At 50.0% G+C, this 26080-nt stretch overlaps 1 protein-coding gene across 15 annotated transcripts in view; it reads left to right on the top strand.

Moving 5' to 3' along the window:
- Positions 1-26080, top strand: part of ARSG (arylsulfatase G) — a 129636-nt gene that overhangs the window by 79284 nt on the left and 24272 nt on the right. For all 15 annotated transcript variants that reach the window (XR_014820886.1, XR_014820887.1, XR_014820888.1 and 12 more), the window contains 4 exons: positions 989-1100; positions 3610-3747; positions 14319-14515; positions 15937-16017. Coding sequence is in view for 12 of the 15 variants with exons in the window: in XM_021066718.2 (XP_020922377.1) it covers positions 989-1100; positions 3610-3747; positions 14319-14515; positions 15937-16017 (528 nt within the window). In the remaining 3 variants the exon portion in view is untranslated. The remainder of the gene's footprint in view (positions 1-988; positions 1101-3609; positions 3748-14318; positions 14516-15936; positions 16018-26080) is intronic.

The following is a 26080-nucleotide window of genomic DNA, read 5'->3' as shown; positions in this document are numbered from 1 at the left end:
TAGGGGTCGAATTGGAGCTATAGCTGCCGACCTACGCCACAGCCACAGCAACTCCGGATCTGAGCCGTATCTGCAACTTATGTGGCAGCTTGCGGCACCAAGGGATCCTTAACCCACTGAGCGAGGCCAGGGATCAAACCTGTACCTTCATGGATACTAGTCAGGTTCTTACTCCTACGTTTCTATTTCTTTTTCTTTCGTTTTTTGGCCGCACCTGCCACGTTCTCAGGCCAGGGATCGAACCTGCGCCATAGCAGTGACCCGAACCACAGCAGGGACAACTCCAGCTTCACCAGGGAGCTCCCAACATTTCTACTTCTCTTCCCTTCAGAGAGGATGTTTCTTCTTTTTTTTTTTTTTTCGGTCTTTTTTCTATTTCTTGGGCCTCTCCTGTGGCATATGGAGGTTCCCAGGCTAGGGGTCGAATCAGAGCTGTAGCCACCGGCCTACACCAGAGCCACAGCAACGGGATCCGAGCCGCGTCTGCAACCTACACCACAGCTCATGGCAACGCCGGGTCCTTAACCCACTGAGCAAGGGCAGGGATCGAACCCGCAACCTCATGGTTCCTAGTCGGATTCGTTAACCACTGCGCCACGACGGGAACTCCCAGAGAGGATGTTTCTTGAGGGCAGAATTTATTCTTTTCTCCCCCAAAATGTCATGCGCGGAGGAGATCGTCACCAAACATTTCCTGGAAAGCGTCCTTCCTTGCCCTGGGCATGGCAGGTGTTCAGTAATTCTCCCCCACTTCCTTCCACTCTGGGTTAACTCTCATCACAAGATGTTTTGCAAATCTCGTCTTGAAGCAGCCGGAACCCAGCAAAGGGTTTTTTTTGGCCTACTGCAAAGGGATATGCATCAAATCCTCTTTTAATTACATACTCCAAAACACTGCAGAATTAAATCATGGAAAATTAAATTTCTGTCCTGGGTGTAAGAAGGCAGGCACATAGAACAGAAGCCTGAGCCATTGCTTTTCTTCCAGGTTTTGACTACTACTTTGGGATCCCGTATAGCCATGACATGGGCTGCACCGACACCCCGGGCTATAACTACCCTCCTTGTCCGGCGTGTCCGCGGCGCCATCAACCATCCAGGTAAAATCCCGTCCAAGGCATTGGCAGTGGGCTCCAGAGCGAGGCGAAATCCTGTGTGGTCCATTAGGAGTAAATGAGAGAGGCCGAGAGGGGACAGTTACCCCAGCAAAAAAAGATAGACTAGTGCACATGGAAATGCACCATTTGCTTGGAGTGGAGAGGGGGTGAACAAAAATGTTTTACTGGGATTTTTCCAGGTTCCTTGGATGGGGTAGCCCAGCTGGGGAGACCCAGGGGCCCCCCAGGCCATCCCTGTGACCTGCCTCCTCCTCAGCCTGCTGGCTTTGCTCCTGGACCGCTCACCTGGCCCAGACCACGGGCCTGAGCCGGGAGAGAGAGAGAGAGGACACGTTCACAGGGCTCCTTGCAAGCTTCACCACCCCTCCCCTCCAACACGCGACATAAGCCAGCATTCTGACGTTGGAATGTCGTCCAGGCACCAAACAGGATGTTTTAAAAACATATTCGGTGAAATGGGAAAATGCTCACAATAGAATAGTAAGTGAAAAAAGCAGGAAACAAATCATCAACAGTGTGATCTTAACTACCTCTGTATTTACACCTCTAATAGCCCGAAAGGAAATACGCCGAACGGCTAACAATGGTTCATTCGCTCTGGTTGTGGGATTAAAGAGCCTTTTTTTTTTTTTTTTCCTTTCTCATTGTATTTTCCAAATATTCTCTAATGAGCATGCAATACATTTATTATCAGAAAAAGGTCATACACCTTACTCCGGTAATAAAGGTGCATGGCCTCTTCGGACTCTGCCCTGCGCTTATTTATAAGGTTGCAGGTGTCTGAGCTGCTTGGGGAACGCAAGTCTCGGGTGGCTTATTAATAGCACAATAGTTAGTATAATCATGGCCGTTTATTGAGAAATTGTTACATTCTAAGCAGTCTGCGTGCTGATCCGAGGCCCACATGACCATGGAGTGAGGCAAGAGTTGATCCTGACTGTACAGGCAAGGACGCTTACCTGGCTGCCCAGGTCACACTGGAGCCGTAAGAAGAGGGGGTGGAGATTCTAGCCTGGGTCTCTCGAGTCCAGAGCCCATGTCCTCTGTGTCCTAACTACTCAGTGTGTGATTGCTGGTTGCTACTCAGGGCGTAGGCTTCATCTCAGCACTTGTGAGAAATGCAGGTGTTCAGACCCCACCCAGAGGTCCACCTTTTCACGAGATGCCCAGGTGACGCGAAAGCACGTTGCCGTGTGAGGAGTGATGCCCCAGTGTGAGACCCTCTGCTGCCCTCCTCACCGCCTGGGGGGCACACCTGCCCATCTCACAGGATGACACACTCCCTCTGGTCCCTTTTCAATCTGTGTTAAATCAAATAGAAGTGTGGGCTGAGGGTGGAACAGGGAGAGGGTAAGGGACGGTGGGGCTGCACCCAAATTATCAAAAGCTGAAAAGCCGGACACGAATGAAGGGATTAACCTTGTGATGCCCAGGTCATTGATTTTTTTCCCCTCTTTTTAAAAAATGATGGTCCTGGGTGATTATTTACCCTGGTCTGACCTTAGGCTTCCGGAACAGGTGTGCGTAGGTACCGCTGTGTGATAAAGGGCTTCATTTCTTCCCAAGTCCTTCTCCGCACCAGGAGGGCAGTTTCTCTCCCCCAGACCAAGACCCCCTTTTTTCCCCACTGTTCTCAGCTTCTCTCCTGGTTCTTTGTGGCCTTCAGGACAGAGGGCTTGGGGTTTTAATTGAGCTCCTGGCATGTTGAGCAGTGCGCAAACACGAATGGCTCCTGACCGCCTTCCGCCCTCCCAAGATCCTGTGAGGGGGCAGGGGCCACCTGCGCTTTTGAGAAGGAAATTCAAGCTCTGAGAGCTTCGGTAACTTGCCCAAGGTCATGGCCAGAGTCGTGACTCAGCCACGTTGCTGGGCCATTCTTGTGTCAGGTTCACTTCCATCTAAAAGATCAAGAAGATACAATTGGTTTGACATCCACTTTTTCCACTTGCTAAAGTTTCTCTGACGTCTCCAAACATGGTTTGAAATGCTAAACTCGTTCCCAGCCATCGGTCCTATTATCAGACTTAGTGTCACAGGATATACTGATGGTTGACGTAGGAGAATACCATGCCCTGCACGCCACAGGCAGAAGTCACGACTTAGGAAGGTCCGTGGAAAAAGCTGGAAGGTGATGGTGGAGGCGCTGCTCATGGACTCTGGGACTCTGCTTGAGCAATGTCGTTTGCTTAGACCTCAGTTTCTCTCCCAGAAAAATGGGTATAATAATATCCCTAGGTCATAAAGTTCGTTGTGGGCTTTACAGAGTGGCCAGGCTTGTCCAAGGAGCAGACCCATCTGCTGGAAGCGAGTGGAAGCAGGTATTATTATATTGGCTTTACGCTTGGAGGAAGTGGCAGACTGGAAAGTCATTTGGGGCAGGCTCTTAAGCGTTCGGTATTTATGTGCATTGCTGCATTAAAGCATTTTGTTGGACTCCATGACCACTTAGGTCGTGGGAATGAATACTCTACCATCTGTGGTTTCCACACAGGAACCTGGAGAGGGACTGTTACTCTGACGTGGCCCTTCCTCTGTATGAAAACCTCAACATCGTGGAGCAGCCCGTGAACCTGAGCGGCCTTGCACGGAAATATGCCGAGAAGGCGACCCAGTTCATCCAGCAGGCACGGTGAGGCGTCCCCTCGCCCCCAGGGCTGGCCCCTGCTCCCTCTTGCCGTGTGCCCTGGCCCCAGCGCTGCTCAAAGCCATGGCGGAGTTCCATTGCCCAACAAAGATGGATGCGTGCATGTCTCCTGGAAAGAAAACTGGAAAACCGTCTGTGCTGGGATCGCCAGGCTTGGCTGAGAAGCCCCCGATGTAGGTTCCCTGGGAGTTTTCCCGTATCCCTGCTCAGACCAGGCTCTACCGTCATTATCATTTTGTCCTCTCCTGCTGGAGCACACCCTCCTTGTGGGCAGGGCACCATGCACAACCCCTGTATTCTGGACACGCAGAGCATGTGTTTTGCGAATGCAATTTTTGTTGTTTTAAAGTATAGTTGATTTACCATGTTATGCCAATTTCTGCTGTACAGGAAAGTGACCCAGTCGTTCATATGCACATACACGAATGTATGTATGTATATACACACTCACTCCCTTTTTCCTATTATCTTCCGTCACGGTCTATCCCAAGAGACTGGATAGAGTTCCCTGTGCTCTCTGGTGGGACCTCATAGTTTATCCATTCTAAGTATAATAGTTTGCATCTACTAACCCCAAACTCCCTTCCCCCACCCCCTTGGCAAACACAAGTGTGCACTCTATATCTGTGAGTCTGTTTCTGCTTCATAGATAAGTTCATTCGTGCCATATTTTTAGATTCCACATATAAGTGATATAATATGGTGTTTGTCTTTCTCTTTCTGACCTCACTTAGGATGAGAATTTCTAGTGGCATCCATGTTGCTGCAAATAGCACTCTTTCATTCCTTTTTATGGCTGTGTAGTATTCTATTGTATATATGTACCACATCTTCTTAATCCATTCATCTCTCAATGAACACTAAGGTTGTTTCCATGTGCTGGCTGTTGTAAGTAGTGCTGCTGTGAACATAGGGGTGCATGTATCTTTTTGAATCGGGAGTTCCCATTGTGGCAAAGCGGAAACGAATCTGACTTGTATCCACAAGGATGTGGGTTCATTCCCTGGCCTCACTCAGTGGGTCGGGAATCCAGCATTGTGTGATCTGTGGTGTAGGTTGCAAACGAGGCTCAGATCCCACGTGACTGTGACTGTGGCCAACAACTGTAACTTCAGTTCGACCCCTAGCCTGGAAACTTCCATATGCCTCAGGGGCAGCCTAAAAAAAAAAAAAAAAAAAAAAAAAAGTACCATTTTTGAATTGTAGTTTTGTCCAGATATATGACTGCTAGATCATACGGTGGTTCTGTATTCAGTTTTCCGAGTCAAAACATATGTTGAATTCAGTAGTTGGCAGGGTACGTTCGCTTCTTATTGTTGCCAGAACAAACTTACCACCGACTTATTGGCAAAAACAATAGCAGTTTATTCTCCTGCAGATCTGGAGGTCGGATGTTGGAAGAGGCGTAAAGTAAGGTATCAGGAGGACTGTTTCCTTCTGGAGGCTCCTGGTGAGAAGTGTTTCTTGCCTTTTCCAGATTTTGGTGGCTGCTGGCATTCCTTGGCTAGTGGCGACATCATTTTCCCCTCTGCTTCTCTGGTTCTCTTGCCTTCTCCTCTTTCGTCAAATCTCCGTCTTGCCTCCCTCTTAGAAAGATGTTGGAGATTCCATTTAGGGTCTACCAGGAGACTCTAAGATAATCTTCCTATCTCAAGACCTTTAACCTAATTGCATCTGTAAGTGGAAGGCATTAGGGAGCGGTGGGGTCTGGGGTGATCTGAAAGCATGTGCCTCATGAAAGGGGGTAGCTGCGACCTAGCTCTCACTGCCTGCTTCTTCTCTGGGGGAGGGGGAGCCTGGATTGTCAGATCTTTCCATTTCTCAAGAAAGGTAGGATATCTGGCCCATGGCAAATCTGCAATCTTTAGATATGAGACACGACTGATTAAAACATGACAAAAAGTGGAGTTCCTGTTGTGGCTCAGAGGGTTAAGGACCCAACCTGTCTGTGAGGATGCAGATTCTATGCCCGGCCTCGCTCAGCGGATGAAGGATCTGGCATTGCCATGAGGTGCGATGTAGGCTGCAGACACGGCTTGGATCCTGTGTTGCAGTGGCTGTGGGATAGGCTGGCAGCTGCAATTCCAACTCGACCCCTAGCCTGGGAACTTCCATATGCTGCAGGTGCTGCCTTAAAAACAAAAACCAAAAAACTCCCCAAAATGTAACAAAAAGTAAAAAACCCAGCACCCTGCCAGAGGCTGTCGCTGGGTGAGGGCTACTAGTTTACAGCCTCCATCAGGTCAGGGCAGAGCGTAGCGTATGTGAAGTCACAGACAGCTCCCACACTACCCTTGGGGTGCACGCACATAGGGGTGGGGTGCCAGCTTGAGAACACACACGGTCACCCCACACGCCGCCTCGGCCTGGTCTTGACACTTCCCTATGGCCCTCGCGCTGCCCTCCGATGAGCCCACATGGGCTGCCTCGTCTCTCCCCCAGGACCGCAGTGTCTTCAAGGGCTGGGGGACCATGTCCAGCTGGTCCTTTGGTATTTTCTACAGCCCGAGCCTAAGTGGGCTGCACACCACTTGCGCAGAGTTAAAAATAGATTCCACCTTGGGATAACTGCTCGCACAGGCTCCTTGCCTTGGCAAGAATTCCCCCAACCTCTCGTTCAACCACAGTTGGACTTTTCTAGAGAGAAGGCCGCTGGGAGAGTGGAGGCAGGGGTGGTGTGGACCCATTTATGGTCGATGATACAACCTGCTCCAGGCCTACATTCTGAGAGCAGCTACCGCGGGCATTAGAGATCGCATCTTGCCAGTTTTTCAGGACTTTCTGAGAAGCACAGTTTGGGTATGTGTGTTTGTATTTTCAGATGGTTGATGTGAAAACGGCAGAGCCCCTTCCTTCTCCCATCTGGGGTGTTGAGCCCGTATCTGTTCCCTGGAGCTTGGCGAAGGCTCTAGGCCCCTGTGCTCTGTGGCAGGTGGATGCTTTGTGGCTGGTGGGGACTGTCCGCCCCGGCTTTCACAGTGAAAGCAGAGTCTGGGGTAGTCAGGGGAGGGGCGGCAGGCAGCTGGTGGGGGCAGAATTAATGCTTCGAAGGGGACAGGGTGCTGCTCATTCACCAGTTAACCAGTTAAAAGATAAATCAATGAACAAACTGTTTATCATAGGAAAGAGATGAAGAATTTGCTAATTGATGAATGAGTTATTAAGTGAGAAGTCACGGGAATCCCGTTGGCTTTTAACTTGGCAGAAAATAATCCTCAGGCATGCTGATTTCTTTAGGATTTGACTTGCCAATTCATCCATGATTTCTGAAGTGTCAGCACAAAAGGCCTGAGATCTGTGCCCTTTTCTCTCCCGTGACCCTGGATCCAGCCTGGACCTATTTGTCAAAGTTACCAGGGGTCTCTGGAGTGTGGTTTCCTGCCCCTGCTCAGCCAGCGTCTCATCCTAGGGCTTCTTTGACTGTTTCTTCCTGGGTCTACTTGCATTTTTAGACCATTAACCTAGCAGTGATGCTGAAAGCGAATTCTTTTAGTTTGTATTATGGCCGCACCCACGGCACGTGGAAGTTCACGGAGCAGGGATTGAGTCGAAGCTGTAGCTGCAGCAACGCTGGATCCTTTAGCCCACTGTACTGGACTGGGGAATTGAACCTGCACCTGCACAGTGACCTGAGCTGCTGCAGTTGGGTTCTTAACCCACTGCGCCACAGCAGGACTCCTGAAAGCGAATTCTTGACTTGAGTGTTTTTTAAACAGCAGACAAAGCTCTGAATTGGCCAAAATCAAAGAGGAGAGGGGCTGGCACGGGCTCCAAGGTCATGGAGTGAGCTGGTTCTCTGCTCCGTGCAGGGTCTGGGCTGTGCATCGGACCCAAGCTGGGAATACAGGGCTTGGTGGGGCTGAGCGTATTGGATGTAGATGTGAGAAGTAGCTAAGAATACTTGAGTTCGGAGTATAAGGCCAACATTCTAAGGCGCTCATCATTCAGAACTAGGTCCTAAGAGGCAGGAACAGAGGACACGGCCCTTCCTGGGCTGGAGCCTAGGACCCACATCAAGGGCTTAATTCCTTCATCTACTTGCCCCTCCCCCTCCCCCCGCATTGCATTTCCCCCCCACACACTGGTCCAGGTCTCCCCCTCCTCATCCTCCCCCTCCCCCTCCTCCCACCCAGCACCCGCCACCTGCCACCTACATCAGGGCTCCAGGTCCAGCCTGAAAACCACCCTCCCCTCCTAACCCCTTCTGCCTTCTCTCTCCCGTTTGAATGTTCAGATGAGTAGCGGGTGGAATGAAGGAGCAAAGGCAGTGGGGCTGGCATCTTCCTCCTGCCGCTTCTCCAAGGCTGTCCTGTCTGCCTTGAAGGGCCGCCACACGCAGTCCCCGGAGCCCCTCGTCCTTCGGGTCTCAGTGTCTCGCAGCTCTCTCCCCTCTCCCGCCCCACACCCAGCTGGGTTCCCCCGTCCCGCCCTCCCACTGCCCCCTGTATCTCTCCTCCACCATCCCTACGAAACGTATAAGAATCATCAGATTCTTTTTTTTTTTTTTTTTTGCTGCATTTCTCTCACTCCCATCTCCAGTGAGGTGTAAAGTTCCAGGAAGGTGAAAATCATGCTTGTGGGTTCCTGGCTCTGTCCCTCGTGCTTGGGGCCTCGTTAGAGCTTAATAAACAGTCACCGAATGGGCATCTAAATGAGTGGGTTACTTGATCTGGCCGCAAAGAAGTGCCAGTGTCGGGCTCGGAACACAAACATGGATTAGATCTGTCCTAGCTTTTGAGTATCTTCCAAGCTAGAGTGGAAACCGATAATGTCAAAAGCTGGCTTTAAGGTAGGTTGTATTATCAATACAGATCAGTACTGTAAGGGAGGAGATAGGGGAGCCACAGAGGAAGAAGCCCTGCATGACGGGGAGCAGAGGAAGAGCCTTGATGGCTTTAGAGCTGGCTTTTAAGAATGGATTATTGGACATTCCCATTGTGGCTCAGCAGTAATGAACCTGACCAGTAACCATGAGGATGCGGGTTCGATCCCTGGCCTCGCTCAGTGGGTTAAGGATGGGGCGTTGCTGTGAGCTGTGGTGTAGGTCGAGGACACAGCTTGAATCGCGTGTTACTGTGGCTCTGGCGTAGGCCTGTGGCTACAGCTCCGATTCGACCCCTAGCCTGGGAACTTACATATGCCATGGGTTAAAAACCAAAAAAAAAAAAAAAAAAAAAAAAAAAAAAAAAAAAAAAAAAAGAATGGACTGATGGAATAAGTGTTTTCAGGGTACCAGGTAGGGTACTTCTGGGGAGGGGTACATGGCAAGATCCAGAAAGTGGAGGGAGGCCAAGTGTTTGAGAAGCAGACCTGGAGACGCCTCAGAGGGGGAAGGACCGAAAGGCCGGGAGGCCTCGGATGTTGGGCTTCGAGGTTTGGACCCCCCCGCAGGCAGCATGGAGCCCTGCTGTGCTTCTACGCAGCAAACTGTTCATCAAGTCAGGGTTCACGAAGATTGTAACACCGAGACCCAGAGGGCAATGGTGACGTGTCGGGGGCACGTGGCTACCACAGCAATCCATTCCAGAGAGACCCAGTGACCAGTCAACCCTGGGGACCACTGCAGGGGGAGCCAGGAGGGTGAGAGCTGGGAGCCCGCTGGGCAGGAGCCCTTCTGCCTCCACCTCCAGGCCTGGCTCTCTCCTGGTCTCTCCCCCAGGGCCCTGCAGGGACAATTCCCAAGAGCTGGGTGTCCCTCGCTGGCCACTTTCTATTTCGGATCAGGTGATTTTTCCAGACTTTCTTAATCTGAGTGCGTCTCCACGGCCGGCCACCCCCTCCCTCTCCTGGAATGTCCCCCGCAGCAACTTAATTCCTCAGATATCTTAAGCCCTTTTGTTAGACCTGAGCATGTTCACCTCATTCTGCGATTTTTTTTCTTTTTCTTTTTAGGGCCACACCCACTGCCTATGGAGGTTTCCAGGCTAGGGGCCAAATCGGAGCTGCAACTGCCGGCCTGCGCCACAGCCACAACAATACTAGATCCGAGCCGCTCCTGTGATCTACACCACAGCTTATGGCAACACTGGATCTGTGCCACCTCCACGACCTACACCACAGCCATAGCAATGTGAGATCCCCAACCCACTGAGCGAGGCCAGGGATTGAACCTGCATCCTCACAGAGACAACGTCATGTCCTTAACTTGCTGAGCCACCATGGGAACGCCCATTCTGTGATGTTGAATCAACACACACACACACACGTTTTAAAAATTTTTTTAATTTTAAATTAAATTTTTTATTTTATTTATTTACGTTTTTGGCCTTGCCCAGGGCATGTGGAAATAGCCAGGCAGGGATCAAATCCCAGCCATCACAGCAACCCAAGCCACTGAAGTGACAACCCTGGCTCCTTCACCTGCTGAGCCACAAGACAACCCATATTTTTAAAAAATACTGAGGGAGTTCCCATTGTGACTCAGTGGGTTAAGAACCCGATTATTATCCATGAGGATGCGGGTTCGACTCCTGGCCTCGCTCAGTGGGTTAAGGATCCTGCATTGCCGCCAGCTGTGGCATAAGTCGCAGATACGGCTTGGTTCAGATGTTGCTATGGCTGTGGTGCAGGCCGACAGCCGCCGCTACAATTTGACCCCTAACCTGGGAGCTTCCATATGCCATGGGTGCAGCCCTAAAAAGGAAAAAAAAAAAAAAAATGAGAATGAATTCATACTGTCTTATAATTGACTTTAAAAAAAGAATCAGGTCTCCTCCTCTCTGATCTTCCAGGCTGTGCAGGGGCATGATGAAGGGATGGCTTGAAAGATTGCCCCCAGGGGGCTGGTCTGTGTGGTTTCTTTCTTTTTTTTTACGGCCGCACCTGTGGCAGCCGGAATTTCCCAGGCCAGGGGCTGAATCCAAGCCACAGCCCGAGTTGCAGCTGCAGCAGTGTTGGATCCTTCAACCCACTCTGCTGGGGCAGGGGTGGAACCTGTGCCTCTGCAGCAACCTGAGCCACTGCAGTCGCTTCTTAACCCACTGCACCACAATGGGAGCTCCTGGTTTGTGTGGTTTCCGTGAGATGCCATTTGCGTTGCGAATTCCAGCATGGCATCAGGATGCTCCTCCCTGGGAGCAATAATGGATCCTTCCTTCTGCTGGCTCATATTATGCATAATTAGTCATAAAAAGGCGACTGTTTATTCAGTGCTTACTATTGGTAGTTAATAACCCCAACTCTACTGGGGAGGCGGAGCTGTCCCTATTGTGTAGACCACAGAGGTTAAATTAATTGCCCGGGTCACACAGCCCAGAGATAAAATTCCAGGGGTTGGGAGGCAGGTCTCCAATGCCTCTCCTTTTCATTTCCTGGCTGCCTTCCCTGTCACTGCAGGCCTCTTGCAGCCTCTGGCCCAGAGTATTAACAGGATAATTGGGGGGGGGGGGGAGTTTGGAGGATGATGGAGAATAATGATGGGGGTGGGAAAAGGGTGGGTGATGGGACCATGCCCCCAGCCCATATAACAGTGATGAGCTGATAAATGTTTAACAAGCAGCACTCGGGGGAAAAAGCTCTGACTTGTAACAGTTGCCCATTTCTATGGTGTGAATACGCTGATTTCAGGGTACCAATGAGATGTCACTGGCTGTGGAGTTGGGGAGAGATGTGCCAGATGGTATTTCCATCACACAGATCGATGGCCTCACAATAACCTCCAAAGTATAAGTAATAGTAGAATGTAGTAGAATAATTGCGAGTTCTTATTGTGGCTCTGTGAGTTAAGAACCCAACTACTACCCATGAGGATGTGGGTTCGATCCCTGGCCTCACTCAGTGGGTTAAGGATCTGGCATTGCCTCAAGCTGCAGCACAGGTCACAGATGCAGCTCAGATCTGTCGTTGCTGTGGTGTAGGTTGGCAGCTGCAGCTCTGATTTGACTCCTAGCCTGGGAACTTCCATAGGCTGCAGGTAAGGCCCTAAAAGGAACAAAACCAACCAATAAACAAAATGTGGTAGAATAATTGGGATGTGATAAATCATGCAAATTTATTACCTTTGTTTTTAATATCACATATATAATTGTAAGCTGATTTTATTGAGTTTTAGATTTAGGTGTAATAGCTGGCTTGCAAAATTACTGAAATGTGAGCCAGCTCCATCCAGCGTGCCATTGCAATATGGTATCTACCTGCAGATTAGGAAAAGCCATCTTCTCTGAGTGGGCACTGATCTGTGCCAGGGTGCCCAGCTTGGCTGGTGGATTGTGGGCTGGAATTAATTGGCTCTCTCAGCAGGACGTCCTTGTGCAGGACACAACCTAAGCAACTGTACATGATCGTCTTTGGGAGAGCAGGCAATAGACACTAAATCAGTGCCACCCATAGAGCTCTCTGCGAGGATGAAAATGTTCCCTCTCTGTGTTGTCCAAGATGGTAGCCACTAGTCTGAGCATTTGAAATTCGGCTAAGGCAATGGAGACATTAGATAGAGGGATGGATGGTTAGATAGGTAGATAGATAGATGTAAAGTATATATAACATAAAATTCACCTATTAAATATATATAATGGAGTCGCTTTCCTGTATACCTAAAACTAACACAACTTTGTAAATCAACTATACTTCAATTAAAAGATTTTTTTTTCTTTTTTGGGCTGCACCTGTGGCACATGAAAGTTCCCAGGCTAAGGGTTGAATTAGACCTGAAGCTGCCAGCCTACACCACAGCCACAGCAACTCGGGATCCAAACCACGTCAGCAACCTACACCACAGCTCACGGCAATGCCGGATCCTTAACCCACTGAGCGAGGCCAGGGATTGAACCGGCATCTTCATGGATACTAGTAGGGCTGCTTACCGCTAAGCCACAACGGGAACTTCCCAGGGCGAGGTTTGATGCAGAGCTGAGGTTGGGAAGACTCAGAGGACTTGGCATGAGGTGGTGTCAATCAGGGTAAGCCACAAATGCTCAGGCTGGTTTGAAAATCGAGTCTCTGGGTGCACAGGTGTAAAAAGAGCCACGCTTCTCTCTGCACTCTACAAAGCTGCCTGAGTTTCCCCCTCACCCTCACTGTGTCCTCTGAAAGACCCCCAGTAGGTGCGGGCTATGAGAAGGGGCTTCGTGAGGGTCCCTGGAGCTGCAGGAGGGAAAGGGTGTGGTCCTGAAACTGCCCTTGACCCTGCCCCTGTCCTGGACGGGAAGCAGAGGCTTCCCAGGGGAATTTGCAGGGTTAGAGTAGGGGCGAGTGGGCACCTGGGCCTCTAACAGGACCTTGATCTAGATATTCCTGGCTATGTCCTCGGAGTTCCCTGTGGTCAACTTGAGTTGTCCATTCATCTCCTAGAAAGGGAGGCTGGGGGAGGTCCTGTTGTGGCGCAGTGGAAACAAATCCGACTAGGAAACATGAGGCTTCAGGTTCGATCCATGGCCTCACTCAGTGGGTTAAGGATCCAGCATTGCCATGAGCTGTGGTGTAGGTTGAAGATTCGGCTTGGATCTGGCATTGCAGTGGCTGTGGTGTAGGCCAGTGGCTACAGCTCCAATTAGACCCCTAGCCTGAGAACCTGCATATGCCGAAGGTGCAGCCCTTAAAAAAAAAAAAGAAAGGGAGGCTGAGAATGGACATGCTGGCCTGGACACTGCAAAACAGCAGATAAAATTTAAAAACATTGGGAGGAGTTCCCATCGTGGCTCAGCAGTAGCAAACCTGGCTAGTAACCATGAGGACTTGGGTTCAATCCCTGGCCTCTCTCAGTGGGTTAAGGATCTGGCATCGCTGTGAGCTGCAGTATAGGTCGAAGACATGGCTCAGCTCTCGTGTTGCTGTGGCTGTGGTGCAGGCCAGCAGCTGCAGCTCTGATTCAACCGCTAGGCTGGGAACCTCCATGTGCTACGGGTGTGGCCCGAAAAAAAAGACCAAAAATAAATTAAAAAATAAAAATAAACATATTGGCATTCTCCTGTGGCACCTCAGGTTAAGGATCTGATGTGTCACTGTAGCGCCTCTTGTCGCTGATCTGTCATTCCTGGCATGGGAACTTCCACATGCTCTGGGCATGGCCAAAAAAAAATTTTAAAATATGTTTGCATTGGAGTTCAGAATGCAGCTGCTAAGAGCCAGAGCTATGCTCTCAGCCAGATCAGAGTTTAAGTCCAGACATGGTCACTTACTAAGCTTGGGGAAGTCTCTGTCACCTCTGATGCTTCATCCCAAAAGGAGAACGTGGAAGTTCTTACAAGGGTGAGTTTAGACAAATGTGAGTCACATTTGATAGACTCTTGTTAGGGGTTAAAGGACAGTAACAATTACTACAATTATCCTCGGGTTTTTTTTTTGGCTGCCCTGGCTCCATGGGAAATTTTCTGGGATCGAACCCATGCCACAGCAGTGACTTGAGCCACAGCAGTGACAAACGCTGGATCCTTAATTGCTAGACCACCAGGGACCTCCTTATTCTTCATTTTTAACTAGCCAACCAGATTATCTCCACATTTCCTTTGCAGGAGGTAGACCAACATGTGCTTCCTGAGCACACGGGGCAGGTGGTCTGGGGTTTTCTCCGAGGCCACTGGACCCTTCTGGAGAGTTACGTCCTGGCTGTCTCATTTCAGTGCCAGCGGAAGACCCTTCCTGCTCTACGTGGGCCTGGCCCACATGCATGTACCCTTATCCAGGCCCCAGCGCTCAGCTGGTCCGTGGGATCGAAGGCCATACGCTGCAGGACTCCGGGAGATGGACAGGCTCGTGGGCCAGATCAAGGACAAAGTTGACCGCACAGCAAAAAACAACACATTCCTCTGGTTTACAGGTGAAATAGTAAAACGCAGCCAGCCTAACTGGGATATAATGGATAACCCTGCACACCCCTCCAGAAGAGCAGAGTCTGGGCAAGGGATCCTCTTTTAACAGGGTTGGGGACTTGCCTTGAACTTGGGGGTTCTGCTAACCTTCGTTGGCCCGAGTGCTGAGCACCTGCCCACCGGGGCCGCCAAGCCTGAGCCCCTGGAAAGGCTTGCCCAGAGAGAGTGGGTACTCTGCTGACCTCTTGGGTATTGATTAGGGCCATCTGGATGGCACTTTAAATTGTTAATGAATGACTTTGACATTGTGAACCTGTGCAGTCCAGGGCAGTTCTGAGAGTCCCTCTTCACCATCCTCCCCCCGCCCCAAAGGTTACTGGTCACCGGGTCACATCGTTTGGCTGAGGTAGAGCCGAACTAGTGAACTGTTTAAAGGGCCACACAATTAGATGATGTAAACGAGTGTACAGAGCACGGATAACCGACAAGGTCGCACTGTAGAGCCCGGGGAACTACATTCACTATCCTGTGATAAACTATCGTGGAAAGAATATGAGAGAATACATGTATATATTCATATCTGAATCGCTTTGCTGAACAGCAGACATTACACAATGGTAAATCACTCACATTACCATTTTTTAAAAAGTAGGAGTTCCCCTTGTGGTTCAGTGGGTTAAGAACCCGACTGGTATCCATGAGCATGCAAGTTCGAGACCTGGCCTCCGTCAGTGGGTTATGTATCCGGCGTTGCCACAAACTGCCTCATAGGTCACAGACGCGGCTCGGATCTGCCCTTGCTGGGGCTGCAGCTCTAGCTCCGATTAGACCCCTAGCCTGGGAACTTCCATGTGCCACAGGTATGGCGCTAAAAAGCAAAAAATAAAGAAAGAAGTAAATAAATGAGCCGCACAGGCATCGTGGGTCTCAGGTCCCTGTCTGGAACGAGGACAGGAGACACTCATGTGTGGATCTGTTCTCTGCTACTGGGAAAGTTCACTTAACCTCTCCAAGCCTCTCTTTCCTCCTCTGCCGAATTGAGCTAACAACCGAATCTATCCCAGAGCCCTTTGGAGGATCACGAGACAGTGAAAGGGAAGCACTGAGTGCATCACTGGTGCTCAAGAAATAGTTGCTGGGCTGATGACAGTGGTAAAGGGATTGCGAAAACCACATGCCCAGGCATGAGCCTCAGCCTGGCACTGGCTCAGGGCAGAGACAGCCCACCCTGCTGAAAGGCTGAAAACCCGTTGGAGGCTGACCCCCTCTAAAAGGTGCTTCTCAGGGGTAGGCAGGTCCCCTTTGCTTTCACAGGTCCTTTTTCTCTCCAGGCGCCTGCTGTGCACAGGGATAGGGGCCAGGAGAGCGACCCGGCAGAAGCATCCACAGGCCTGGTGACGGCGCCGTGTTGCTTTTTTTTGTCTTCTAGGAGACAATGGCCCGTGGGCTCAGAAGTGTGAGCTGGCAGGGAGTGTGGGGCCCTTCCTTGGATCGTGGCAGAGTCGTCAAGGTAAAGGGCTCATCTGGGCACGTCCCACGGCATTTCTGCTTCTGGGAGGAGCGGTTTATAGCCAGGCCTTGGGGCGTCCCTGTGAAAGAGGGACGTGTCACTCACCAGTCACCAGCTCCCAGAAAAGAAACAAAGTGGGTGGGAGAAAGTTCGCATTCAGCCGGGACCAGCCCTTTCTGTCCTCTCGTCCCAGGGCACCCACCTCTCCCGGACAAGCCAGACCTTCCAGCACATAGGCTTTGACTCTCTGTTTATCCTGACACCCTTGCCTGTCTTTCGCCCCCCCCCCTTTTTTTAAATTTTCCTTTTTTGTGTACAGTCAACCCCTCATCCATCCAGCCACAATTCATTTCATTCATTCGAGAAACATGTAATGTACAGTGAGGCCAGGTTTTGATATGTATGGTCCCCAAACTTTAGTGGAGGGTAGGTAGTCGTAACTCCGCTTACGGATGAAAAACAAGAGAGGTTCAGAGAGGCTAAATAACATGCCTAGAGTCACACTGTTTGGGAGGACAGAGCTAGGCTTGCTTCCAAGCTAAATTTGGTGATCTCTTTACTATGCCATCGTGTCTCTCTCTATTTAAACACCCATGGAGTTCCCTGGTGGCCCAGGAGTTAAAGGACTGGTGGTGTCGGTGCCGTGGCTCAGGTTTGATCCCTAGTCCAGGAACTTCTGCATGTGGTGGGCACAGCCAAATAAAATAAATAAATACACAAGTAAACACCCCTTCGGCTCCCAGCTCAGTGCCCATCTGCTTTGGGAAGGCTTCCCCACAAGGACTTTGCTCTCTGAAAGAGCAGTCGTGCTGGGGACAATTTGGCAGTATGAACCAAAGCTTGACAAATATGGGTGCCCAGTGGTGCATTAATTCCTCCTTTAAGAATTGGCCTTCATGAAATGATTAGCCAAGTGCACAATGATGTATGTGAAGGAATGCTCCTTGCAGTAGGGTTTTTTTTTTTTTTTTAAATGATTGGACATAGCCCAAGTGTTCAGCAAAAGAGACATGCTCAAAGAATTTATGATACATTCATTTAAAGAAATACTAAGGAACCACTGAGAATGATGCCTATTATTGACCTGGAAACAGTTGCTTTCGTTGTTCCTGCTGTGGTGCAACAGGTGTCTCTGGAGTGCTGGGACACAGGTTCGATCCCTGGCCTGGCACAGTTGGTTAAGGATCCCACGTTGCCACAGCTGTGGCAGAGGTCACACCTGTGGCTCAGATCTGATCCTTGGCCCAGGAACTCTGTATGCCATGGGGCAGCCAAAAAAAGAAAAAAAAAATACTGTTACATTGAATTATGCAAGTCACAAAACCATATATAAAGTATGATTTTATTATATAAAAATAAATACGTGCTTTTTCAGAAAAAAATCTTGAGGGGGCAACAAAAGATAACAAAAGATTAATAATTACGTCTGGATGGGAAGGAATGTTTAAAATGTAATTTTTTCCTCCACATCCGTAGCATATAGAAGTTCCCAGGCCAGGGATCAAACCCATACCTCCGTAGCGACCCTGCCGAAGCAATTGGATTCTTAACCCACTGTGCCACAGCAAGAACTCACCACCTTTTATTTCTTAAAACAGATTGGTATTATTTGTATCCTAGAAAAATTAAAGATTGGCCATATTATCCCTGGGGGCTGGATTCCCCCTGCTGTCTGGCTTACTCCCGACCTATGGCCCCAGCTGTCTCCAGATTGAAGGACACAGACTCCCTTTCATACCAGTCTGGCAGAATATCTGTCGTTATCTAGAATCTGGAGCACTGGAGCAAACCACTGCTAGTGGGGAAAGGATGTGATTCAAATAATTGTCAACTTTAACCTAGTGTCCCTTGGATCAGGCCCCTGGGAACTTTACAGGTGAGAGGGAGGCTGCTGGGATGGTACCCACATCTTGTATCTGGAGATGGGTGATGGGAGATGGGAGAACTGGGGGCTGCCTCCCCCCCAACCCCCAAACCTGCGCAGTGGCCAGACCAGTTCATCTTTTTGCGTGTTGGTGGTCCTCTCTGGATTGATCTCTTTGGCCCCTCCAGTTCAAGAACATTGCAATCACAGTTCCTGTGGTGGCTCAGGGGTAACAAATCCCACTAGTTATAATTCATGAGGATGTGGGTTCGATCCCTGGCCTTGCTCAGTGCGTTAAGGATCCAGCATTGCTGTGAGCTGTGGTGTAGGTCACAGACGCAGCTTTGATCCTGCTCTGCTGTGGCTGTGGTGTAGGCTGGCAGCTGCAGCTCCAATTGGACCCCTAGCCTGAGAACTTCCATATGCCACAGGTGCAGCACTAAAAAAATAAAAAAAAAAAATAATAAAAGAACCACTGTAATTGAGTTCTGGTTCCTGGAGAGCTGAAAATATGCTAGGACTGAAAGTGGATAGAAATGTGTCTGGTACCTTCAGCAATAGCCTAGAGAAATACAGCGCCAACTGGGAGTGGTCTTTTGTGTGTTTGTTTTGTTCGTTTGTTTCATTTTTTTGTCTTTTGCCTTTTTAGGGCAGCACCCGCGGCATATGGAAGTTCCCAGGCTAGGGGCTGAATTGGAGCTGCAGCTGCCAGCCTACACCACAGCCACAGCAATGCCAGATCGGAGCCCCGTCTCCGACCTACACTACAGCTTACAGCAACGCTGGATCCTTAACCCACTGAGCAAGGGCAGGGATCGAACCCGCAACCTCATTGTTCCTAGTCGGATTCATTAACCACTGCACCACGACGGGAACTCCTGGGAGTGTTCTTTTGCATGAGCTCTTTGTAGTTCCTCCTCTCTGTACGTGGGCTGCCCTCAAACCAGGCTTCCACCTTCAGTGCTCAGTAGGAAGAGCTGGAATCGACTCTCAAGGGTCCGAATCCCGAAGGCATGGTCTAGACCGAGCATGAGGGGTAACACTCGGTCAGGTAGTGGCTCCTCAGTGGGAATCATTGTTTCCTAAGAAGATGACCCCTGATCTCCTATCTGAGGACCTGCCTTACCTTCTCTCTTCTCCCCCTTGGAGGCAGTTTTAGTGAACCAGGCTTAAAAGTGTGGACCGTGACCCCATTTGTTGATGGGAGCACTTTATGTTATGAGAAACACACTCATTATGCAAACTCCATCCCTCCTTTCCATCTCTCCTTTCCTTCTGTTTGTTCAACACCTACTATGTGCTGGGAACTGTGCTCAGTGCTGGGGACACAAGGATCAGCAAAGTCCCTGGCTTTAAAGAATGACAAACTAGAGCAGACTTTAATGTGTAGATGGTCCCCTGGGGATCCTACGCTCAGTAGGTCTGTCTTAGCATGGAATGTTGCATTTTGAACAAACTCCTGGGTGATGCTGATGCCACCGGTCTAGGGACCACACTTTGAGAACCATCAATTTATTTATTTAGTCTTTTTTTTTTGGCTGTGGCATACAGCTGCTTCATATGGGATCTCAGCTCCCAGACCAGGGATCGAACCCAGGCCATAGCAGTGAAAGTGCCTAATCCTAACCACTAGGCTACCAAGGAAGTCCCGAAGAACAATCAATGTATTTATTTCTTAAATTTTTTTTGAGGGGGGGGGCTGCACCTGCGGCATATGGAAGTTCTAGGCTAGGGGTTGATTTGGAGCTGCAACCATAGTAATGTGGGATCTGAGCCACATCTGTGACCTACACCACATCTCATGGCAATGCCGGATCCTTAACCCACTGAGCAAGGCCAGGGATTGAACCTGTGCCCTTATGGATGCTAGTTGGGTTTGTTACCACTGAACCATAGCACGAAGTCCGAGAACCTCAATTTAGAATATCCACACTAGACCATGTGAATCTAAAGTCATCTGAGACTAGAACTTTCAGATCTAGACCAGTGATTAACAGGTGTGGTCCAAGGACCAGCAGCATCAGTACCACCTGAGAACTTGTTAGCAATGAAAGTTCTAGCAAAGCAAATTCTGATTCCTACCTAATCAGAAACTCTGAGAGTTCCTTTTGTGGCATGGTGGGTTAAGGTTCTAGCATTGCTGCAGCTATGATGTAGGCCACAGTGACAGTTCAGATTTGATTCCTGACCCAGGAATTTCCATATGCTTTTTCCATATGTGCCAAAAACTAAGTGGGTTTGTTGTCTGGGTTAACAAGCATTGTCAAGGATGTGAAGAAAAGGGAACCCTCATACACTGTTAGTGGAAATGTAAATTGGTGCAGCTACTGTGGAGAACAGAATAGAGGTTCCTCGAAAAATAAAAATAGTGCTACCATACAATCTAGCAATTCTACTCCTGGGTATTTACCCGAAGAAAACAAAAATGCTAATTTGAAAAGATGCGTGCACTCCTATGTTCCTTGAAGCATTATTTATGATAGCCAAAATATGCAAGCAACCTAAGTGTCCATTGATAAATGAATGGATAGAGAAGACGTCAGGTATATACAGAATGGAATATTATTTAGCCATGACAAAGAATGAAATCCTGCCATTTGCAACAACGTGGATGGACCTAGAGGGTATTATGTAAGTGACATTAAGTCAGACAGAGAAAGAAAAATACTGTATGATATCACTTGTATGTACAGTCTAAAAAAGAAACAAATGAAGAAACCTAAGATAGAAACAGAGTCATTGATACAGAGAACACACACGTGGTTGTCAGAGGGGAGGGGTGTGGAGGGAAGAGAGAAATAAGCGAGGGAGATCCAGAAGTGAACACTTCCAGCTGCAAAACAAATGAGTCACAGGAATGACATGTACAGAATGTGGCAGATAGTTAATAATTGTAAAATATCTTTGTATGGTGACAGATGACTAGACTTCTGATGATCATTTTGATCTGAATAAACATATCAACCCCCTGGGTCGTGCACCAGGAACTGACAGAAGAGTTGCAGATCAATCACACTTCAAAACCAAACAAACCCGTAGAAAAAGAGATCATATTTGTGGCAGGTGAGGGGCAGGAGGGAGACTTGGATGAAGGCAGGCAGAAGGTACAAACTTCAAGGTATAAGATAACTAACTGCGAGGGATGGAAGGTACATCATGATAAGTATAATTAACCCTGCTCCATGTTACGTGTGTCCAGAGAGTAAATCCGAAGAGGTCTCATCACAAGGAACAATGTCTGTTCTCATGCTTCGATGTTGTATCTTTATGAGATGATGCAGGGTCACTAAATGTCCTGCGACAGTCATGTCACGATGTAGCTAAGTGACGTCCCTAGGCTACGCACCTTGCAGGTATACAGGGACCATATGTTAACTATGTTTCAGTAAAACTGGAAAGGACAGAAGAGAAGAGAGAGAGAGAGAAGAACCTGGGGATAGGTCTTGGCCGTCTGTGTTTTTATTGATTTCTTTGTTTATTGATTTGGGGGCCACACATGCAGAAGTTCCTGGGGCGGGGATTAAACCCTCGCCGCAGCGGTGACCATGTAGGAATTCTTAACCTGCTGAGCCACCAGGGAACTCCTGGCCATCTGTGTTTTAACAAATCCTTCAGGTGACCTTGATGCAGGTTAAAATATGCCAGGCGCTAACCGTCTATATGATTATTTTCTTATATTAACATTAAAATCGGGTGCCTTGGTCACGCTGGCCACACTTCAAGGGCTCAGAAGCTGCGTGGCGCTGGTGGAGCTTGTAAATATAGCACGTTTTCATCACTGCAGAAAGTGCTCTTGGGCAGAGCTGGGAGCAGAGGTGAGTGGAGGAACCCCGGGATGGAGGGGAGCGCAGGGCCTTCTCGTCGACCTGGGAGGGCAGCGGAGGCTTCCCTGAGTGGTTTGAGTGCCCAGCTGCCTGTGTGTCTGGAACGCGTGGGAGCAGATTGAGTAGAGAGACAGGGAAAGCTGGGGCCAGTGTTCAGAGGTCTTTTCTTTCACGTGAACACTTTTGAGTCTTAATTCTAAGGAAATGGAGCACTGTGGAAGCATTTTTAAGAAAGTGACATTCCATTTTTTTTTTTTTTTTCTTTTTAGGGTCGCACCTGCAGCCTATGGAAGTTCCTGGGCCAGGAGTCCAATCCTAACTACATCTGTGATCACTGCTGCAGCTCATGGCAACACTGGATCCTTAATCCACTGAGTCGTAATAGGAACTCCTGACGTTTCATTTTTTAAATGGAGGGGAGAGGCGTTCCCTGGGTTAAGTGGGTTAAGGAGCTGGTGTTGTCACTGCTGGGGGTCTGGTTGCTGCTGTGGTGTGGGTTTGATCTCTGGCCCAGGAACTTCCGCATGCCTCAGGTATGACCAAAAAAAGAAAAAAGGAAAAGAAAAAAAATAACAAAATGGAGGGGAGGTTCATGTTAACATAAAATTAGCCCTTTAAATTGTACGATTCAGGGGTATTTAGCACATTGACAAGGTTGTGCAAATATCACCGCTGCTGAGTCCCGCCAGATTCTCAACACCCCCAAGAAATTCCCTATACACTTTATTTTATTTTATTTTATTTTATGGCTGCACCCGGGGCATATGGAAGTTCCTAGGCCAGGGATTAAATCTCAGCCACAGCTGCGGCAACGTGGGATCCTTTAACCCACTGGGGCTTTAATGCAGTGATGCACATAAATACCAAATGCTGGGGATCAAACCCATGCCTCCACAGCCACCCGAGGGCCCCTGCAATCGGGTTCTTAACCCACTGTGCCACAGCGGGCGCTCCCGTGAATTCCCCAGACACTTTAAACACTCCATTGCCCACTTCCCCTGGGGCATTGTTCAGTTTTCCGAGACCTCTCTAACATCCTTGGGGTTGTGTCTAGGGAGCCAGGCAAGGGCTAGACTCATTTCTCCTGAGCCCAAGATGATAAATAAGAGAAGCGCGAGACAGGATCTCCAGGCATACCCCCCCGTTCAAACAGCGCCAGGGCCAGAGGCCTCAGCCATCATTATGCCAGCCGCCTGGTGGGTCAGACGAGGAAACTGAGGCTGGTGGGGGGAGGTGGCGGGCTTTCCGCAGGCCAGCCTCTGAGGGAGGAGGCCCCCCGAGTTCGACCACCGCCGGCTCATCTCATTCCTTCACTCACGTGACTGGGATTCCTCACATCTCGTTACACCCGACCAGCTGTTGAACCATCTGGAAAATCCTGTCTTACTGCTGTGGACCCCGCGGTAGTTAAGGAAAGTCTTCTTAGCCCCTGTGGGAGGCGGAGTGTGGTGGTGGGGGAAGGATGGGTTTGCAGGCTTGGGTCTCGACTCAGTTTAGGAACTGGTCCCCAGCGGCCCCCTGCCCCTTCCGGCCCGTTTCCTCCTCTGTGATGCTGGTGCAGGCCCACCGCATGGGACTGTGCGTTTCGGGGGGAGGCAACCGGGATACTGCCTGGGGCGGGGCTGGGTGTACGCAGCCTGGAGCCTGGCCTCCACTGTCCCCTGTAAGACGCCAGTTCTTCACTGCCAACCAAAGCAAACGGAGGCTCCTCCACCAAGAGAAGAATTGGAAAAAAACGCCCTGAGAAAGATTTTCCTACTGAAGCACACGGGCGACTTAAATAACATATGGAGCGCTTGACAAGTGTTCTGGGCCTCCAGCTGGGGAATCTTTGCTCTGAAGCTGGATTTCATTCCTCTCAAGATAACACCCTTTTAGGGTGCAAGGCCTTGCACAGATGCTGTGGCTGGATGCGGTATCCGTGGCACAGAGCACTTGCATTTGGGGCAGGGGGCTGGAACTGGATGCTGTGCGCTTCTTTGCTCAGGAGGTTCTGAAAGCAAACTTTGCTTAGGAGGCAATGCTTCCCCTCCTCATTCTCCAGAGCAGCTCCCTGTCAACTCATCCACAACTTTCTTGCTCCTCTCTGCCCAGCATGCTGCCAGGGGGGCTCTGGGAAGCCAGGCAGAGCCCCCTTGGGTGGAAGGGGTGTGGCCAGGGGCCTTGGGTCACGGGAGAGGTGCTGGGGGTCTGTCTGGACCAGCTGCCCTTCCTCACTCAAGTTTCTTGTCCACGGGATGCCTGCATATTCTGCTGTAAAGGGGGCCGGTCCCGAGAGTAGATGAAAGAGAGGAGACAGTCCATGTTTTCGCAACCGAGGAGGACAAACAGTACCCAGAGCCCTGCTTCTCTCTCCCCGCAGCCAGCCCAGTACATCAGGCCACGCGCTGCCTTCCCCTGTTCCCAGGGCCCCCGGCCCCCCTCCCTGTCTTCCCTTCCCTTTCCTGGCCCGGCCGCTTTGCTCAGCTGATGGGATGAGGCAGCGTCTCCTGGAGTCATCCTTTTACCCCGTGCTGGAGGGAGGAGGCTCCAGTGGGCTTGGCTTGTTCCCTGCAGGGGTGAGGAGGAACTGGGGGGGGAGGCGGGGGGGGGGGGTATGGCAGAGCCGCCTCGCCTCCTCCCAGACAAAGCAGCCGGCCCTGAGCCTGGCTCAGAGCAGCCATCCCTCCTGTCCCCCCCACCCCAGACCCTGTTTCCGCCCCGGGACGGGATCAACACCTTGTTTGTCCCCTCACGGTCGGCTCCTCTGTCTGGAAAATCTTTTCTTGTTTTATTTGAAGAGCAGAACTGTTCCTTCCTCCTCCTTGGTGATGAGCAAACATGCTGTTGGACTTGGCACCCTCGCCTTCGAGGAGACCTTGGTTGTAATTTGATGCTATCAGGTTGTTACATAACCCATCCCCCTGGGAAGCGGCCGCTACATCCCGGGCCTTCTGTCCAGGTGGGGACAGGAGGTAGGACGGAGAGGGGTCAGAGGTGGGGCTGCGTGAGGGAGCCAGGGACAAGGGGTGATGGCCTTTGGGCCCAGATGGGGGCCTGGCCAGCTGATAGGGACGCAGTGGAAGGCCAATTGTCTTCTTCCCGGCCACAGGCCACCAGGCTTGGAAGGTCCCCATCACCACACTCAGGGCCACCCCAGGCCAGCCAGAGTCCTCGATCCCTACGGAGGCCCGGCTGCCCTGTGTTTCTAGAAAACTAGCCTGTGCACTCCGGGTATCTGTGGCAAGGTCACGTATTTATATTTAGAAACAAAGCCTGCTTCTTGAGAAGGTTACAGAATGTGTGCTCCCCAGAACAGGCGTGTTCTCCTACCCGAGTCACAAATATACATGCCTTTGGGGGCCAGGCAGGTAATATCAAGGAACAAACGTTTGTTTTTGTCTGTTGGCGGACAGCCTTAAGGGTTCAGTAAATTGGAGAGAGGGCTCTGTCTAATGACAGTCAAAATTAGTTTAAAAACAAAAACAAAAACAAAAAACGACGATTCTTGCCAAAACCAAGTGGTCGGGGGCTGAATTCAGCGTCTGGGTTGCCAGGTTGCAACTTCTGCTATTTTCTCTCTGTAGGTAATTTGGTTTTGTGTGGGGTCTGTTTTGGGTTTTTTGTTTTGGTTTGGTTTTTTTTGGATTGCATTCATCGGGCACTTCCGTGGCAGGCCCCTTGCCAAAGGCCCTTGCTTAGATCTTTATATACATTGTCTTACGTAACTGTCCCCACAACCCCTTGAGATCAGTACACCCCTTTCCGGCTGAGGACACTGAGACAGAGGAAGGGTGAGAATTCTGCCCAAGACCTCACAATGAGCAAGCAGCCTCTTGTTTCCCCTCCTACTACTATTTCTTAAACTCTGGTCCTCAGAGGTGGGTGTCAGAATGACCCGGGATCAGAGCCCCACCCCAGGCGTAATACATCAGCATCTCTGGGGGTCCTCCTGGTGGCGCCGGGTGCTAAGAACCTGGCCAGCCTCCGTCTTAGCCACCCTGCCTTTCTGACTCAGGGAAAGAGGACTTTCAGGCTCTTTCTGGGAAGGACCGCTTTTCCTCCGCGTAGGTCGCAGTGCATCCTCCTCCGTCTGCCCTTTTCTCGATGTATCACGGAACATGCCCCTTCGCCGCTGCAGCCAGGGAAGAACAAGTAAGCAAATTTATGAATCATGGTTCTGTTTATATTTTGGTTGCTGAGGCTAAATATTTATTGCTTTAAGTAAGAGGTTCTGCCTTAATTAGAGTCATAACTAACCACAAGGGCCTTGAAATGCATTCTTATGACCAGGAGACATACATTTCTCAACAGAAAGCCGAACGCCACCGACACTTTGAATGTGCCGGTGCCGTGGATCCAAGGAGGAAGGTTGTGCTCCGCTAACGAGTGGCTT

This window comes from Sus scrofa, chromosome 12 (assembly GCF_054392235.1).
Source record: "Sus scrofa isolate SSC_HxYL_T2T_F1_AM1 chromosome 12, Sscrofa_HxYL_maternal_Yorkshire_Landrace_v2.0, whole genome shotgun sequence".
Classification (NCBI taxonomy): domain Eukaryota; kingdom Metazoa; phylum Chordata; class Mammalia; order Artiodactyla; family Suidae; genus Sus; species Sus scrofa.
The sequence above is the reverse complement of the archived record's forward strand: the minus strand, read 5'-3'. Positions and strand labels throughout refer to the sequence as shown.